The sequence below is a fragment of the Bactrocera oleae genome, chromosome 2, assembly GCF_042242935.1.
Source record: "Bactrocera oleae isolate idBacOlea1 chromosome 2, idBacOlea1, whole genome shotgun sequence".
In the NCBI taxonomy this organism is placed as follows: Eukaryota; Metazoa; Arthropoda; class Insecta; order Diptera; family Tephritidae; genus Bactrocera; species Bactrocera oleae.
Genome location: NC_091536.1, coordinates 96,061,354 through 96,080,918, shown reverse-complemented (window position 1 = coordinate 96,080,918; position 19,565 = coordinate 96,061,354). Strand labels below are relative to the sequence as shown.

At 33.3% G+C, this 19,565-nt stretch overlaps 3 protein-coding genes across 5 annotated transcripts in view; 1 reads left to right on the top strand and 2 right to left on the bottom strand.

The window, feature by feature from the left end:
- The window catches only part of LOC106618771 (Suppressor of ER stress-induced death), a 31,318-nt gene extending 15,266 nt beyond the window's left edge, over positions 1–16,052 (bottom strand). The window contains exon 1 of one of the 2 annotated variants that reach the window (XM_036357239.2): positions 15,439–16,052. The gene's annotated coding sequence lies outside the window, so the exon portion shown is untranslated. The remainder of the gene's footprint in view (positions 1–15,438) is intronic. The other variant, XM_036357240.2, reaches the window with a different exon arrangement.
- A 468-nt stretch (positions 16,053–16,520) lies between these two features.
- On the top strand, positions 16,521–18,398 carry Sce (E3 ubiquitin-protein ligase Sce). Of its 2 annotated transcripts, none has more exons than XM_014236677.3 (3): positions 16,521–17,666; positions 17,727–17,899; positions 17,972–18,398. In XM_014236677.3, the coding sequence occupies exons 1-3, from the start codon at positions 16,643–16,645 to the stop codon at positions 18,014–18,016; spliced, it is 1,242 nt and encodes a 413-aa protein (XP_014092152.2). In that variant the 5' UTR covers positions 16,521–16,642; the 3' UTR covers positions 18,017–18,398. The 2 variants fall into 2 exon arrangements, with proteins under 2 accessions (XP_014092152.2, XP_014092151.2); XM_014236676.3 differs by having other exon boundaries at positions 17,727–17,908.
- On the bottom strand, positions 18,229–19,550 carry LOC106618791 (uncharacterized). The gene is made up of 2 exons (XM_014236679.3): positions 19,195–19,550; positions 18,229–19,043 (listed from the first exon to the last, which is right to left on the bottom strand). Exons 1-2 carry the CDS (start codon positions 19,213–19,215, stop codon positions 18,588–18,590), a joined length of 477 nt encoding a protein of 158 aa, XP_014092154.2. The 5' UTR covers positions 19,216–19,550; the 3' UTR covers positions 18,229–18,587.
- Positions 19,551–19,565: the final 15 nt, after the last annotated feature.

Here is a 19,565-nt window from a genome sequence, read left to right as displayed (position 1 = left end):
TACTAATTATATATCAAGTGGAGAGCTTTTGAATTAAGATATTTGCAGCCATAAGTTTCCTGTCTATCATGATAAATACGAAAAGTCCTCGGCAGCTACTGGTGTTCTGGTTTCACTCATTGCTCGTATATACAAACAATTTTAATCTAATAATTAACCCTGAATTGAAGCATCGTACGTCAGAGAACTGTCAAAAATTCTCATGGTCATACAATGAGACTTATGCATTCTACACTCACAGAGCTTTTTTTTCAAACTTGACAGCGCTTTGTGTTTTGTAGTGAATTACAAAAGGCAGAAGTAGAAGTATAGAAAAAAGTATACAAAATATAGAATATTTTATACAGATATTTTTTTGGAATATTTGTATGTACATATATATTTCTAGGAAATCCTCCCGCCCTCATCACAATTTCTTTATGAAAGAACCATATAAAGTAACTTGCCTTTCAAGATAATGACATATCGCGAATATAGGTGGCGTTGGAAAATGCACCAGTTAAGGCTACCCAAAAAGAGATCAGTAAGCTCCAATCAGGCTTGTTAAACTGTCGATAGTCACTTCATTCGAATTATAGCTTAGATGCAAAGAAATGTCTATTGGTTCTACTAACTACATGTGTACACAATAAACTCTGTAGCGTAACTTATCTGTATTATATAAAAAAGCTAATAATTCGTCCACCAAAATTTCTTCATGTCTTCTACAATAAGATCAAAATTGATATGTCCACTTTCGTCTCATACAAAAAATAGCTTAAGCCTAAGGGTACAAATAATAACAATATATGAAACTCTTAGAAACTTGCGCGGAAAACTCTGACAGCTGTCTTAGATAATTAACTAGTGATTTAACCGATGGTTGGCTGGCAGGGATAAAGGTATGTAGTATGTATGGAATAATGGCTTTAATATAATTATATCAATAGAATAGTAATTCAGGAACCGTAGTGATAGGAAGTAATGTAAGTTCTCCGTGGACTGAACATTACAACGCACGAATGTCAATCTGTCTGACAGATTATTTATGTTTATTGTTTTTTTTCCGTAAAATCACTATTTAAGAAACTTTTTGTTCCAATGCTTTAAAGTTTAAGTGTTTATCATCAAGGCCTTTGCTATGTGTCTGGTAGAGAAACATAATGCAGCTCCAATGACTCAGCGGATGTAATTCCCATATTTTTGGGAAAAATATTTATATTCGTTAAAAATACGTCACTGACTGGTACCTGGAATTCGTTTATTAAATTCGTGTGTAATCATATTATTAGAATAAAACACGAAAAATTGTTAACTTTGACTATAGTACCCTTCACAGGTGTAGTTATTATAGCATAAAAGGGTATTGATTTTGACTGCTCATTTTGTATGATAACTGTAAATATAGTGATCCGATTTGAACAACTTGTTCGGATAGCGTGGCGTTGAGATCAATATCCCAAAAACTGAAGGACTAGTTCGAATATATAGAGTCAGACGAACATGACTAAATCGACTCTGTATATACATTAGAGGGTCTCCGACGTATCTTTCTGGGTCTTACAAACTTCGTGGCAAACTTACTATACCTTGGTTTGGGTATAAAAACAGTTATATATACAGAAAACTCCGATTTAACGTTATTGTTTTTTAGGCTGCGTATACGCCATGGGTATTGAACTAAGCAGGTTAAGTAACCTCTAAAAGAATTAGAATCAATATGTATGTAAGAGTACTGGACCCCTTCTTACCTAGTCAGTACATTCGTGACATTCCTAGATAAAGTAATATTTCGGAACCTTATTAATACAATTAAACCATATTTGTACAAGTCTCAAGATATTATATTTAATTGTAATGCATCTCGCACTGCAGAAACCTAACCTCCTAACAGCAAATGGGACATGAATGTGTGTAAGCAATTTAAAAAACGATCGAAAACAACAGCGAATTGCTCCATTTTCATTCATTGATGCCTCATTGAGAACTTTGATACATAATGCAAAATACATGAATGCCAATGTAAGTACTTGTGCGTGTATGTGTGTTTGCTCGATTAACGCTGCTTGCATAGTAAAGAGTGCATACAAACATATTGACAATTGTTATTGTTTTGATAGCGATTGCTGCAGCGGACACTAGACAACTTTTAGCCGTAGGTCAGCACCTCCGGCACGAAATCTGCGCACATACACACCCACACATACATACTAGCGACATTTGGATGCTGAACTTGCACGACACTGTTTGCAAAAGACACTTTCCCCCCTCCCATTCATATCACACACATGCATACATACACGCATGGACACAATATCAACGTTCAAAATCACAAAATGTCAGTATATATATGTATATGTATGTGTGTGTGTCCCTGATTATTAGTTCATATCACATAGTGGCCATTAGCGTTTATTGTTATAAAACATCAATGTATAATCCGACTAATGGGCAGCTAAATTCCTCAACACCCTCGATTGAATTGTGAAGTTTCCCACCAATTTCATGACATTGGCACACGCATCACATCAAAACACTGTGATGAACGCAACGCATCACTTCAATTTGTTCGCAACGTTGACAGTTTGTATTAAAACGTATGCACCCGTATGTATGCATGTGTGTATGTATGAATGTTCGGTTGCTTGACGCTGCAAATATTTATTCCAACGCATTTAGTAGAGACGCTCGTTAAAGTGGATGGCGCACGTTTCGAATTATGAATATATCCATGCATATACTCGTATACTTATGTGCATATAATATATGCACGGTTATATGCATACTTACTTATGTCCACATTTCTGTGGTGCTCAAACATAGAAGCCTCCGTAAATTCAATCAGAGGAAGGGAAGGCCCCTCAGAGACAGATTCTGAACAGATTCACTCTGGCTTTAACACAAAGTAATTATTCGTGTGCTAACTTGGTAAATATTCTCCAGGTTTAAAAAGTTCGAGTATTTTGTTGTTGTCTTGAAATCGATATTTATTTTATACCTTTAATAATAATATACTAACACTATAAGTCAATATCTCAAATAGCTTTTGAGTTACAGGCTGCAATGCGATCGTTATCAAATTTTGTCTGCATGTTGTGTTCTCCATACAATGAATTTGGGGTAAACTTCAACTTTTTTTAAACGCCGCCCCTTCGTTTGTGATTTTTTCCGACCCTACCATAGGACAATATTTTTTGGAACAATTTCTCGTGTCTAAGTTTCATCCATGAAGAAAGCCGGAATCACTGCAGCAGTCGGGGGCCTTTTTCAAAGCGGCGTTAGAAATCGCGTCTAACTCGAAAAATATTAAATTATTTTCTTCCTAAATCTTAGTGTATATTGTTAAAATATGCGTAAACATACCCTTAAAATTTTAAAGCAATTGATACAATAGTTTCTCAAAACCGCCTTTTTTAGACTGTTACATTACTATACTTTGGGGTCCTCACATATCTCATGTTATCTCACGTATCCGCTTGAAATTTTAATTGTAGCTTCATATTTCATCTTTTTTATGAACAATTTATTGACAATTTTTTCGATCAAAAATTTAAGCTTTTTTCTACAAGTCAACAATAATAAAGTGATTAACAAGATAGGCCCGGAAGTTGCCATTAAAAACTATTTTTTTATATTTTTATAAATGCATGTTTAATAACTTCTGTTAAGGGAGATATTCAATTTCCTTTTTCGAACGCCCAGTTCGCTTTTGAGGCCTATAGACTGGCACAGTTGCTTAAGATCAAATGAAGCGATCAGTAGACAAACCTAGGTGCTAAAGGTGCCCAGCAGAAGTGTTTAAGAGCATTCTTTGGAGCTTTATAAGTGAATTGAAGAATTCTTATAACTTAACATCGTGTAAACAGGGCTCTATCGAAGGACCTGAGTAAGCACTGCAAATCGAAAGTCTTTTTCACTCGACCACTGTGACATACATATGTATGTATGTACATATGTCAATTAGTGGAATTAAGAAGAGTAAAAGAAGAATTCGGAGTATAAATAGAAAATTATTGAAATACTAAGGATAGTTCACTTAGTTCGGATTGAATATCGTGTTCATACATATATTATGCAACATAGGATTACATACAAATCTCAGATTAATTAGCTTACAAAAATATTTATTAACCGAATTTTTTCCAAAAATTTGCACTAGTTAAAGTAAGGTTCTGAAAGATTATATGAGAACTGAAATCATTATAAGATTCATTATACTGGGTTAGGGATATGATTTTTCCAATATAAAATAGATATGATCGTATTTGTGAAACAAATTTTAACTTAGTGTTATCGGCACCCAAAACTATAAACACGTTTCTTTCGAGACACTGTTTTCAGCGCCGGTGAGCAAATTTCTCCGAAACGACTGGTTCGATCGGCTTGAAATTTTCACACCACCATCTTGAATTTAAATATACATACATATGTATTTGTCAGTTATGCTCGAAGGAATATAATTATTGATTAAAATTTTTAATATTTCTTAAGCGCCACTTAAGTGTAATTTTCTTCACAAAAAATACTTTTTCTCAACGCTTATCTCTTTGCGCTAAAGCAACCCTGTCAAAAAGAAACGCATAAAATTTCACTAACATAAGTTTCTCAACAACTGCGCAAAACAAATTTCCTGTTCTTCTTGCCACAAACGAAAAGTGTTGCAAAATTCTTTTGGGTTTGGTGTTAAAAATACACAATTTTTTGAAAGAGAGGAGTTTTCAAATATGATATACATATGTACATATGCAAGTTAAATAAGTATCAAATAAAACTATATTTTTAGGTAATTTTTATTTGAATTTTTTAATTTAGAAATATCCAATAATTGGGGAAAAGACGTACGCAGAGCTATTGAGAAGAGGAGATGCCATAAAGTAAAAATTTCTTTTTATATTATATCATTTAATTATATTTTTTGTTGCATTCGTTTTTATATTTATGTATATTATTATAAATAATTTTGAATAAAAAATTAAAATTTATTAAAGAAATAAAAATTATATTATCTACTGAGCAAAAGAATTTTTCACTCTTGATAGATTTACAGTCATGACTGACAAATTGCAGCTATGATGGATTTATGGTCAGCAATGACTCAGAAAAAGACATGAGAGTATAGATATATAATGAATCAATTCCGAATACCCATGTGTTAAAGAGAGATGCCAACTCACACACATACTTTTGTTTACATCGGTTTTTGCAGAAGGCTCTTAAAAAAATGTTAGAATCTTTGTTCTGTGCGCTGACAAAATTTTTTCAGCTATGACTGTCATATTATTGGTCAGATGACTGTCACTGTTTTTGTAGGGTAGGCTCCAAATTACATACACACATACATATATACTTATAAACTAAGTATGTACATCTGTAGGTGCACTTGTACAAAATAAATTAATATTGACACTAAGAAAGCTAATTCTGAGATCAATTAGTGAAAACGATCCACTTCAAATACATTTCACTTTTTGTTTACGATTAATAGCTGTGCAAGTATTTAAACTACATGCAAAAAACCAAATTCATAGACATTAAATCCTTCTATTAAGCAGCGCCAGAGATTTGTATATACAAATACAAGTAATCGCTTTTGAGTTTATTTATTTATTTTTTAAATCTTTTTTTTTTTTTTTGTTGATTAAAGATCGAAATGTGTTTTTTCAATAAGCAATCACAACCGGCACATTCGGCTTCACAAAAAATATGGGAAATCATATGTTTGTATGTACCGTAATTAATAATATACTTTTGAATCCATTTATATGGACAATTTATTGTTTTTTGCGGCTGTATTTGGTGTAGCGATTTGCGTCACGAGCACGAGCTGACGAGCGCCGGCTTCCCGGTGGTTGAGCGGTGATTACTCGGCGAGCAGACAGCTAACATACTTAGGCTACTTAAAACGGAGGGGGAAACAAATGTTCAAAAAGCGTGCATTGAACAGAAGTCAAAGTACATACATACAAATGTACATGCCAGCGTAAATACATATGTATATGTAAATATGTTTATTGTAACGAACATGTGCTTCTGTGTTTGCAAACAAGCAATTAAAGTTGGCATAGTGAAATGATTTCAATTAAAACACTTTTTGGAATTTACATCCATACATACATACTTGTATGTTTGTGCTCGTGTACTGTCACTTTTGGACACATGCTTTGTCGGCTTGTTAGTAGATTTTCATTATACAAGAAGCTTTTTGAATTACTTCATATAGCACACATGACCCCAACTGCCAATTATTTAACGATATTTGTGGTTAGATATGTACTTAGATAGATAGATATAAATTGAAGTTTGCACATTGAGCTAAGGTCTATTGTGTCCTTCCCTCTGTCACAACGACTCACATAGACCCAGCACATTGATAAACTGCAATATACTGATAGGTGCTATTGAAGCGGTGTGATCTCTATTCAAATACATGGATCTAAGAGCCTTAAACCTGCGTCTACTTCTACTCTTTCCTCCTTGCGGAGCTCCTTTATGGTATGACGGCCAACCGCAATACAGGGTTACGATCCTACCATTTAAGTGGCAGCTGAAAAACGAGCAAGCTCTTCAGCCAGTTCGTTCCCGGCTATACCAATATGTCCTGCTGTCCCTTGAAAGAAGAGCCAATGGTATTTCATCACTTAGGTCCTTCACATGTTGAGAAGAGATTACCTCCCCTCTGTCAAACCTTTCGGCTTTCATGTAAAGCATTGTGTATTGAGCTGTTTGAATTATTACTCGGTGAAGTGGTGTGAGTTCCAGCATGACCTCCAGTGCTGCCGTCGGGCACGTACGAAGACTTCAATGCTTTCGAAGCCCAAGCAACCGCTCCATACGTAGCAATCGGTCTCACGATCATGGTGTATATCCATCTGATAATCCCTTAATTGCAGCCACTGGACTACCCGGCAAGTCTAAACTGGTATTACATAATATATTCTATGGAACGTGTTCTGTAAACAATTAAAACCGATCAACAAAAAGCAAAGCAATTGACTAGAGATCCACTTTATGCCAAATGTTGGTAAAAACCAGAGTTTAAATTAATTTTCAAAGAAAATGTTTTATCTTCATACCAACATGTCTGAACTTAGCATCCGCTTGAAAAGTATATGGTATACATATGTACATATTTACATATATTCGTAGGTGGTGTTAACCTGATATTATCAAACAATTGGATTTATCTATCGTTCTATTTTCAAGTCTACTCCAAATAGATATTGAATTTCACGAGAAGTTTTTTCTTGGTAGAAATTTGCTCAGAAATATGTGATCGAGGTCTTGACTATAATTCTACCATTAATTCAGTTTTCCATACATATATTTCGCCTCTTCTTTGAGAGTCGAGTCTCGCCATACACATAACTGATATTGAATGTTAGTGCGTGAGAAGTTTAGTCTTTCTTTGGCATGCAGCAATTTTATATGTCCCTCCTCACTGGGTCGATCATTCGGTAAGGCTGAACTTGTGTTGTTATAAACAAAGCTCCGGAGAATGAATTCTTGTGCATTGCAAGTAAATCGCCAAAGGTTCCCAAAAACGCTTCATGACTTAAAATTTATTATGTCACATTTTTGCTAAATTTTTCCTTACTTACTTAATATGCTCTAAAGGAATACACTATGAAATTACGCGCCAATCTCAGTACTATGAAAAAAACTTGTTTACACAATTTTACGGCTGCACGAAATATTTCTGGAATTCAAACTACATACAATATATGTATGTAATGCTTTAATTTTGCAAAGCCACACTAACCGTAAATGTGCGGTCGAGGAATGGACCGCATGTGTAAAAGTAAATGGTCAAGTAATTGTGTCATTAAGAGTGTTTTCTTTTATCTATCGCATTGTCTGTCTGCCGATTTCATTCACAGCTACCCCCAGCTGCCCCCGCCCCGCAGTCAACACATTGATTTGCAAGATTAAATTATCAGTTTTATTACGACCAGAGTGTGAATTATTTGTGCGTATACACATAAACATACACACATATGTACACAATATTTATAAGCAGACGACAAAAGAGGAATAATGAAATCTTTGTGTTATGAGTAACGCCAATTTTTTTGGATTTCGTGATTTGCTTGCACGAAGTTCAAGTGAAATTTTTTAGAAAGAACCCAAGTCGACTTTGCATTTTTATGTTAACTTTTTTAACTTTGAACTAGGAAGAAATGATTTAAATGCAATTTTTATAGTCGAAATTCTGTCATATTGTTCTTCTCCACAGACAAAAGTGGCGATATCCTAACTGGGTTTATTAAGAAAATTTATAGGTAAATATTCATATTCTTAATTTTTTTTTTATTCATATCTAAAGATGGAAAATGTGCTTTAAACGTCTCCGACGTTTGCTTCTGGGTGGTACAAACTTCGCAAACTTAATATGCCCTTGTCAGAATATGAAAAACACAGCTGCTAACAGCACGCTTTTTTTTAAGACAGAACTGTCAAATAAAAGGGAAAAGGCTATTGAGGAAACCATTGCTATAATTTAGGAAGTTATATACGTTAGATCCCATAAACAATTCATTGCATATACTTTGGGGTACAACCAGTTAAAATTATGATAACTAACGGCAGCAATAACAATAACACTGGCAAGATATATTAACTCTGTCTAAATTATTCGAATTTGCATTGTCAAAATGTTATTTGGCACAACACTGGCAAGTCAAAATATTGCACAGTACATATATCCAGTCATAGTAGCTAGAGAGCTGTGTAGAGATGTATGTGCGCCACATGTATGCGGATATTTTCTTCCACGAATTCGTTGACACCGCCACGCCTGTAATGTTTTGATTTTATTTTATTTAATTTTGTTTTTTTTTTGTATTTAAATTATTTTTTTTCTTTCTTCTTCTCCGACGAGTTTCTTGCCTTGGCGCAATGCACCGCGTTGGCGGCCGACGGTTAGATACAGAGCACTGCTGTTCATAAATTTGTCATTTTAATTCACACATATGCTCTAATTGAGTTTTCGTTGTAGTTTGGGGCGTTTTGTTTCATTTACTTTGGTGGACCCGCAGAGAAGCCATGCTTGCAAATGGGTACGACTAACCATACATACAAACTTGCCTAGATAAAATTGAAGGTGGTTATTTGGACACATTGGTGTGTTGACTGAGAGCATAACTCGTACTAAATATAAATCTATATGTGTATGTACATATGTACGACTATTAAGCTATGTTAGAATATAAATTGCCAAATCGGTCAGTAATTTATCAAAGCGATGTTTTTCTTAACTTCTTGTTGTTTTATTTGTATATTTTCGAGGAGTCTACTTTATCTTTTCTTCATCGATTTGTTTATCAAAGCGCAATTGGTGCTAAAAAGGGTTTTCTGGAATTGTAAAATATTAAGATTGACATAAATTATATAGTTTAATTACCCAGCAAACAAACATTTTTTAAATTTCGACCAAAGTAATAATATATAATGTTTAGTAAAAAGAAATCCATCATGTTTGCATTAAATTAAATATGTTTTCTAGCTCAGTTATAATAATATAATTTAGGTCAAATATGCACCGTTTTGTTCGATAAATTGTTGCCATAATGCTACTCTCATTGATACTCTCGATTCTATTGACAAAAACCTTACACAGTCAATTTTTAAAAGCTTCTCTCGGGGCGAATTTCTCGTCAGCAAAGTCAGTCGCCATAGACAGGAACAGGTAGTAATTAATCGATGTCAGGCACGGACACGAACATAATAACTTCCCAATCAAGCTCCGGTCATTATTGCTGTGTGTTCTCTGTTGTTCTGAGGGAACACATTTCCTCTCCTATTGACCAAAGCTGGTCGCTTTTGAGTAACTGCTTTATTCAGACAGTTCAATTGTGGACAGTATAAGTCCGAATTAAGAGTTTGGTTGTAAGGGAGCAGCACATAGTAGCTGATCTCAGCAAGCACCCAGCAATGGCAGTCAATACTAGCTTGACCACCGTTTGCGCCGGCTTAACGCGATTCGACAATGACCACCGTTTCCGCTTGACGTTGTTGTAAGCGACTCAAGTCAGATATAAATTACTAAAACCATATATTGGACTTCTTTTTATTAAATCTTATATGAAGATCGTCAACAATTTATGGTTGTCATTATTTTATTTGCTAATTTAAAACCCTCGAACCCTTTCTCGAAAACCTTATCATCTTGCTTAAAAGTGACCAACATTTCAGTCATAGAACTTTTCTTTACTTGACAACCTTTTAAATTACAATATGGGAGAATAAAAAGCTTTTAGCTAGAAAATAGTTTAGGTAATGAACACCGTCGCTTCAATTAGGGAGCTCCATTGTTAGGATATAATGATCAAATTGAAATTTGTTTTTGTAATTTATTCACAAAACTGTAAACAAGCGACAGCAAAGGTGTTGTAAATTAACAGTTTTAACGCTAACTGCTTATTTGACGCTCACATAGTGCATGCAATTAACGTTTTTTATAACCGAATGCATATGTATATATCGATAGGTATGTATATATACCATACATATGTGTATATTGAGATTTTGTTAAAGCTTTTTTTCTCGCTATTGTTTACTGGTCAAATACATTGTGTGTTCTCCAAACAATTTCCCGACGAGCCTTGAATATAATTAGTAATAGTATTTACAACTAATATATATTTAACAAATACTGCCGGCCCGAGACAATTTACCGCCCTAGGCAAATGCCAAATTCTCCGCTCCTGCCGAACTTATAAGTTTTGAAAATTATTCAGAACATTTTGTTAAAATAAAGCACTCATATTCCAAAGGTTAAACATAAATAATTAAGAAGATAATTATAATCTAAGTCTAGTACAATAAAAACGAGTTATTGAATTAAATATTTTCGTGCCTTTAATTTTGAAAAATTAGATGCAAATGTTTTAATGCTAAGTGTTAAGTTAAGAGTTTGTGTTACTTCATTTTCAATCGATAATGGTGCCAAGCCGGCCAGTCTTTCTGGACGCATTGTAGAGCACAAGTAGGATTTAAAAATTAAAACGTTCGGTAGGGTACTCTTATGATCAATTTGTCTACCAACCTTTGTTGCATAAATCTGCTGTATCTATATTCGTCAATCAATCGTGAGTTAATGACATTATTTTAATACAATATAAATAAAATTAAATAAATAAATAAAATGTGTAAAGAAAATTAGCAAAAAATCCTCCCTAAAATTCGTGCATCCTAGTCAATTGCCTAATAAGTCTTTATAGGTGGGCCGACCCTGTAAACAAATCGAATGTCAGCCAGCAACTGAGAAATCGTAAAATTCGTTATTTATTGCTAGTTGAAAGCGCTAAAAAGTCGATTCGCGCATTTCGGCAAGTAAGAATAATTCTATGTCTAGCACTTAGTCAATACTCACATACATATACTCGTACACATACGTATATAAACCAAAATATATATATATGGGTATATGAATTAAAAAAATAAGTGATGCGTCTATCATTGGAGCGCATTGGCTTCTAAATCATCTTTTATATTAGAATACTTCGATTATTCGCCCAACTTCGCCAACAACCAATATGTAATTAACGCTTTTCTGCCATCTAGTGTAGTGATCTTAAGCCTTTTCCAAACGGTAAATATATTATATTTTTAACTATTTCTAATATAACATACATATATACTTACACATTATAAAAAACGCTATTTTTTTATTGATTATCAGCACTTGAAAATTTTTTAAAATGTGGCAAATAATTAATTGTGCTAATAAATAATTACCATCCGAGCAATTAAGTTCGAAATATTCAAACTCAGCTAAACAACAATAAAAAGAATAATTAATTGTGGATTTCTGCTAAATTTCTAAGCACATTTTTTAAGGCTTTCCGGACATCTGGCATCAATAAATGACACCACATGGATGTTAACACTCTTATAAATACATGTATAGTATATAAAGGGTGTGTTTTTTTTTAGAAATATGAAACACACATTGAAATGCAAAATATATAATGTAGAATTTTGATCATGTTAGTGGAATTTAACACCTCTTTCACCCTAGCTGGCCTTTTCTTACCAATAATAGTAATATTCGACTGTTCAGTAGAATTTAATTTATTATATTAGATTTTACTTCCAAAAAAGGAGCTTAATGGTATCAAATATGTGACACAAATGGCCAATTGGCAGGTTCACAACTGAATAATAATCGGTCAGCAAAATTTTTTGGAAACATTTCCAAGAGATTTAACGTTTGTTTCGGTGTAAGTCTTTGTGAGGAGGAATATAAAAAAAATGTGTTTTTTTTGAAAGGTGGCTTGACAGTTATACCACTCTGAGTTTTATAACTCTAAAACCAACACCTTATACTTATTAGCAAGTAATAAATATAGTAGCAAGTTTATAAAATAAAAGCATGAGAGTTTCAGACCTCACACAGAATAACTCTTTGGGCTATGTGTGTATGTCAGTTTTCACACCCAAAAATTGTTTTTCACCCTATGCACTTTTATAACCTTGAACAGGGTATACTAAATTTGCCATGACGCTTGTAATTTCCAGAAGAAATGTCGAAGACCCTATAAAGTATAAAAATATATACATGATCGGCGTGACGATCTTAGCCTTTTCGTCTGTTTGTATATACGCGAACTAGTCGCTCGGCTTTGGAGATGCCGTCATGAAATTTTGCACACGTCCTTTTCTGCTGTTCATGTGCCGATATCGGATCACTATAGCATATAGCTGCCATACAAACTTAACAATCAAAATTAAGCTCCTGTATAGAAAATTGTTTATTAGTGAAGGGTATTATAGCTTCGGTGCAGCTGAAGTTAATGTTTTTTCTTGTTTGATAAAATCTTAGTTTATTCGTCCTAAATTATGCTGTTGGATGCTGATGTTATTATCCAATAAGCTAAAGGTTGTTAAATTAAACTCATAATCCTTAAATAGCGTATGAGAACACTTGACACTTAGGCTCAAACTTAATACAATAAATTCGGGTTTGTGTTGCTATTTTGAATGTTCTAGAATCATTATTAATTTTAATGAGCCTTGGGCGTCGCTCACAATCGACACTAGGCATTTTTCATTAATAAAAACTGTAAAAATTGTTTAAAATTCTTTTCGCACCCATCGTTTCCTTCGGATACGGATCTCAACGATTTTTTCCTGTCCTTAAACCCCAATTAATTTAAATAAAGCATGTGCTACAACCTTTGGACTTTATATATGTTACATATGTATTAATACAAGCTTGATAGCTCTTTGTTGTAAAGTTAAAATTTACTTTGTGGAAAGTTATGGCATTCTAAAAATAATGGACCAGTTGTGACTTTCGTAATACTGGGAAGAGCCGTTCAAGGCGCTACCTCCACTTTTCATTAAGAAACCGTTATGTGGCCTTACAAGTTCGCATGTAATTTGAATATGACGTCTTTAATTTTAAATTATTTAAAATTAGCCAGCAGAAACAAGTTCGTTTCAAACAAAAAACAAAAAAACGAAATTAACGCTCCTCTTTGCATTCTTAAACGTAATGACGCATTTGATAATTTTAGTTTGTCATAAAGATTGATGGGCAGGAATATTTTATTTGAAACTGTTAAGAAAATGCAACATCAAACTGTAAACTAATTGACTTAAATTTAAAATTCCATTATGTATTTAAATGTGTTCATTTTTACACTTCTATGTGTTTATATTATATATACAAGACTATATTCCGATTTTGAAGATTTGAAACTTTCATGAAATTATGAATCGAAATTATGACATTATCTATGGAGTATTTTATTTAAATTGATTATTTTCATTAAAATAAAGCTGTTTTGAAATACTCAAATAAAAATTAAAGTTTGGGTTGTACATAAGAGCTTTTTTAGGAGAATAAGGTATAGCTTGTTGGAAATCTCTATGGCCCAGAAGTCCATAAAAATTTCAAGTAAAAGTTTAAGCTTCGACGAAAGTAGATGTAAAAACTAGAAATGTTATGAATGACGCCCCATATATAATATGGATATGCTATGCCATTTCCCGTGACAGTCGGGTCTACGTAACCAGAACGGACCCGGATTTCTATCCGGCCGAGGACTGTCAACTCGGCAGCATTCCTAGAAATTACTTAAGGAAGTTTTTTGCTGCTACAACAACAACAGCACCCGTACTGCGTTTCAAATCGAAAGCATGCTTGGCTTCTGTTTATCAAATTACAATTGTACTTGAAAACGTATTTAAAAAAAAATACACACACCTACTTTTCTAAATTAAGTATTCTTATCTCTACAATTTGCTTGAGTTCATTCCGTAGCCATAATTTACATTTCTTGACATATAAAAAATATTTAAATTAATTTTTTTCAAAGAACCCTAAAGTTAAACTTAATTTATAAACGGATGTTGTTGTCAGGAGAGCGTGATTTATTCTAAATAATCGTCACATAAATTAAACTTTGATTTTGAAATCTGCGATACTGCGATACATAATTGTAATTCGAGCTTTGTGAAAAATTGTTAAGACATTTTAATAGTTACCACAATTCGAAAAGAAAAAAAACATAGAAATTTGAAACATTTACAATAAATATAAATTCGAAAACCATATTTTTTATTAATATGTTCTTCCAGAGATAATCAAAAGGCAAATGTATGGCACTAAATATTTATTTGCGTTTGAACAGCATGAAATTGATGTATTTTATCACAAACAAATTAGGGTAGCATCTAACTTTTATAAAGTTAAAGTAACCGTTAAAATATATACGAATATAACACAAAATTGCCAAAAATTAAATACAATGAATCAATCAATTTTGTTTTTTCGGTTGATAATGTAGAGTATAAAAATATTGCCATATTAACTTAAACATTTAAAAAACATTAAACACGAATTAATTCTGACCAGTATTTTTTTAGAAAATATTGTAATAACAATATTCCATAAAACTACAATTATTAACAAAAAAAAAAAAACAATAAAAATTGTAAATAGCAAACACCAAATTTTTCTGATCAATCTTCTAAAAACTTTTTTTTTTGTTAATAATTGAGCTAATTTAAAAAATATAGCAGCTATAAAATATAAAGACAGAGCTTCAAACCATTTTTGATTTAAACACAATTGAATTAATTTATTGTTTCATAATTTGTAACTCAAAGTATTTTTTAATAGCTGCACGTAAAAATTAATTAATTGCTTGCATATTTTTAAGAATTATAGCCTTTTCTACTTACTCTACTCCTATACAAAAAAAAATTATTTATGTTATAAAGATTATACACAATCCTACGCACAGGTTCAATAAATATTAACAACAATTTGTGTTATAAATAATTTTACGCCTGAACATTAAATCACAATCGCCATAAAAATGTATAGTTAAACACAACTGACGCTAATAAGCTTGAAATACATTTTATTAAAAATAACCGGTAACACAATATTTATTTATCGATATTACACGCCAGTTAATCTATCTACCAAAACACTTTTCCACTTACAATTTATACAAACCTGTCGTCGGCACTTTTTGTAAATGTTTGTATATAAGGATTATATATTTACATAGATGAATATATGTGTATGTGCACGCAACCCGTTAGTTCAAAATGCAAACTCAAATTGCATGTGATACTTAAAACCCGTTGCTCAATAAATAAAATGAAAAATATTATTTCATGTGCAATCAGGCTATGCATTTACACCAACAACATTAAGTTGTAATAGAAAAACGTTATATTTTTTGTTTTATTTTACTTTTCGTTTCTTTTATATTGTTGCAACTTGTGTATTTTTGTGCAATTAATGTGTAGCAGATTTTTTTTTTATTTGCTTCCAAATTTACACACTGGAAATGCGTTGAAAAACATGAAATGTAAAATGTTGTGTGCGTATTTTTAGCACATTTACACTACGAGCGATTTTATTTTATTTTATATTGCAATTGCATGCGGGTGCAAGTGCCCATACACAATAAGCAAAACACAACACTTTGTGACTAGCCACCGGCAAATAGGCGATTACGCGCGAGAATACTAGTACGCTGCTATGCGTCCGACCATCGTATGCAAACGTAAACAACAGAATGTGTACTGAGTCGGAGTGCCTGCGATAACCGTCAGTTTTGATCTCGCTTGGCCGGAACGAATGTGAACAACGTTATCGACGGAGCGCTGGTATTGTTGTTTTGGTAGCTACTGTTGCTGCTGTGGACCTGGCAGTGCAACGGCAATGAACAGTGTTTTCGTGGTTGCCATTCGAGTGGAAAATATGCAAGTGCTTGTGTAAATAAACAATTTGTCAATTCATTCAACTCATTAATAAATAAACTTTAACACTATATTAATGTTTGACTATTAAATACATAATGAAAAAATACAACAACTCAATTAAATTGAAATTACTTTTCTTTTAAACACTTTTTCATACTAAAATTACCAAAAAATTGCTGAAACACAATTTGAAAGTGTAATGTGAATAGTACTTTTATTAAATTTTTAATTTATGGTAAATCAGCACTTTGGCAAAATAATCTTATAAGTTCGAAAATTCGAAGTCGCACATGGCAACCTTATTCACTGTACTTCGAATTTTAATTATTCCTGAATTGTTGTGTTTGGTGAAAATATCGAAAAGCATTTGGAGTATTTTTTACAATTTTCACGTTGAAATAAATGCTAAGAAAGTGCTCAAATAGATTTTGTTATGACATCGATGGAACCTGCACAGAATAAAACATGGGATTTATCTTTGTATGAGCTGCAACGTAATCCGCAGGAAATCATCACTGACAATACTGAGATTGCAGTCTCACCTAGAAGTCTGCACAGCGAATTGATGTGTCCTATTTGTTTGGATATGCTAAAAAAGACGATGACAACCAAGGAGTGTTTACATCGCTTCTGCTCTGATTGTATTATCACCGCTTTGCGGTCGGGCAACAAAGAATGCCCAACTTGCCGCAAAAAACTTGTCTCGAAGCGTTCACTACGGCCTGACCCAAATTTTGATCTTTTAATATCGAAAATATATCCCAGTCGTGAAGAGTATGAAGCCATACAAGAGAAGGTCATGGCAAAATTTAACCAAACTCAATCTCAACAGGCATTAGTTAACTCGATAAATGAAGGCATTAAGTTACAATCTCAAAATCGACCACAACGTTTTCGTGCTAAAGGCTGTGGTGGTCGTAATGGCGGCGGAAATGGTAACGGAAATCACAATTCTGCCAATGCGAACAACTCTAATAATGAAAGTGCTACAAATGGTAATGATAGTGATAACAGGGAAAGTGGTAATGCACCACAACCTACAGCTGCTGCACCTTCAACACATTCTAGCACTTCGGCGGCAGCCGCATCAGCGTCGGGTAGCAGTGCCAGTACTAGTCGAATGCAACATGATGACGGTGGCTCTAATCCACCGTCCATGCGCAGTACACCATCACCGGTACCATCGAACTCGAGCAGTTCGAAACCGAAGCGTGCAATGTCGGTATTGACATCGGAAAGATCTGAGGAGTCAGAATCTGACTCACAGATGGATTGTCGCACCGAAGGCGACTCTAATATTGATACAGAGGGTGAAGGTACCGGCGAACTGGGCATAAATGATGAAATAGAATTGGTATTTAAACCACATCCGACTGAAATGGCTGGTGATAATCAGCTAATGAAAGCTTTAAAAGAAAACTGCATACGCTATATAAAAACCACAGCCAACGCTACAGGTAAAAAGTATAAATTATTGTTTTTCTATTTACTTTAAATGGTCTATCTCAATTTTGCAGTGGACCATTTGAGTCAGTATTTAGCCATGCGTCTGACACTGGACTTGGGCGCAGAACTACCAGAAGCTTATCGTATGCTGAATTTTTGTATTTACATAGCTCCGCAACCCCAGCAACTGGTCATGTTAAATGGTAATCAGACGTTACATCAAGTAAATGACAAGTTCTGGAAGGTATCAAAAGTAGTTATTAAATTCCAACGCTAAATCTTAACAAAATGACTTATTTCTTGCACATTGTTTCAGGTTAATAAACCAATGGAGATGTATTACTCGTGGAAGAAATCCTAAGTTGGTGTATATTTAAAAGCTTACACTTATGCTAGGACAACGACTTCTGAAGAAAAGCGGCATTATATCCGATTTTATTAATTTCAGCATTTTGAGTTTACATTTGAAAAGGAATATTATAACAAGGGCGTGCCTAAAGCATGAGCCTTGTTTACTAATATAATAGTATATGTATGATTGTAAAACTAAATTAATTAATTAAACGGCGTGAGTTGTGTGCAAAAAAAGTAATTTATTTTATATATCTAAGTGTATAATTAAGCACATTGAACACCATATTATTCTGCCTAATAACACACAAATAAAGCAGAATGGTGCAAAAATATAATACACATATTACCTATATAGTACACTATATAACGGACGTTTTTAAAAAACAAAATTTTTTTTTTGATGTTTCTTCAATCAACAACATTCAATAGGATTCGTAACTATACAACTTGATGCTTTTTTGGTACACTACTTGAGGCAAATAAATATATATAAATACATATGTAAGAAAGCAAATATTTGAGGCAGTTGAGCTTTGCTAAAATTTTCGTTGTTTTCGCTTTTGCCTCGTCCTCGCGTTTCAAGTCCCTCGCTTCAGTTTATTTAATATCGCTTGTTTGTAATTTTTGAATTGATCACTGGCTTCGATTTCACTACGATAATCCGCTTGAATGCGCTTTATATCACGCTCTATTTCATGTATGTGTATATCGGGCTTTTGTTTTTCTTCCAGCATCATTATGTACAAATTTAATTTTTTCTCTAAATAGTACTTTAATTCCATTTCGACTAGTGTATTTATTTGATCATATGTTAGACTACTCTCTTTTAAATAGTTATTGCACAATTCATAAATATCTAAGTAACATTCGATTTCCCCTTTATCTCCACAACGATCCTGTTCTAAGAACTTGCGAAACATCTTTGCGGCCCGGAGGTCATTTAGAGTCTCTTGTGTACTTAAGCGATAAATACGTCGGACTTCATCCTCCGTCATTTCTGAGCAACCACAAAAACATTTCAACAGACGTACAGCCTATGGGAAAATATTTTAATAAACAATAGATTAAACTATTTGTTTTGATTTTTGTTTTGCAATATTTTTAGTGCGATGACGTGAGCCTAAAGGGCTGATGTAGTACTTTCTGCGCACGTATGTGCCTATAAAAATGCATTTGTGCACTAACCTTCTGTGAACCAGTTGCCATGTTAAGATGGAATATATATTATTACTTCCGCAGAGATCTTATCAGTATCAAATTTGTGTCACGCTGCGCTGACCGATCCAAATATAAAATTAGCGACTACTTCAAGCGTTTGTGCACCTTAGATCGTGAACCATATAAATTTTATAATTTGTATTTTCATTAAAACAGTTTGTAAGCGGTCGCAATTTCACTAATCACAATTTATAGAAACAAACAATTCCAACGTGTTTTGCCTTAAATTACAATTGATGAACATCAATTACCATAGTTGCATATTTTGACAACTCATTTACTTTTATTTGCAAATGTAAACAACATTTGACATCCTTATATGTTTATATAACAACAAC

Excerpts from the sequence above, each read along its gene's own strand:
- Sce (XM_014236676.3), top strand. The coding sequence starts at position 16,643 with ATGACATCGATGGAACCTGCACAGAATAAAACATGGGATTTATCTTTG. Across the intron at positions 17,667-17,726 it reads AACCACAGCCAACGCTACAG|TGGACCATTTGAGTCAGTAT; the intron begins GTAAAAAGTATA and ends TCAATTTTGCAG. Across the intron at positions 17,909-17,971 it reads AGTTCTGGAAGGTATCAAAA|GTTAATAAACCAATGGAGAT; the intron begins GTAGTTATTAAA and ends ACATTGTTTCAG.
- LOC106618791 (XM_014236679.3), bottom strand. The coding sequence starts at position 19,215 with ATGGCAACTGGTTCACAGAAG. Across the intron at positions 19,044-19,194 it reads TGGCAACTGGTTCACAGAAG|GCTGTACGTCTGTTGAAATG; the intron begins GTTAGTGCACAA and ends ATTTTCCCATAG.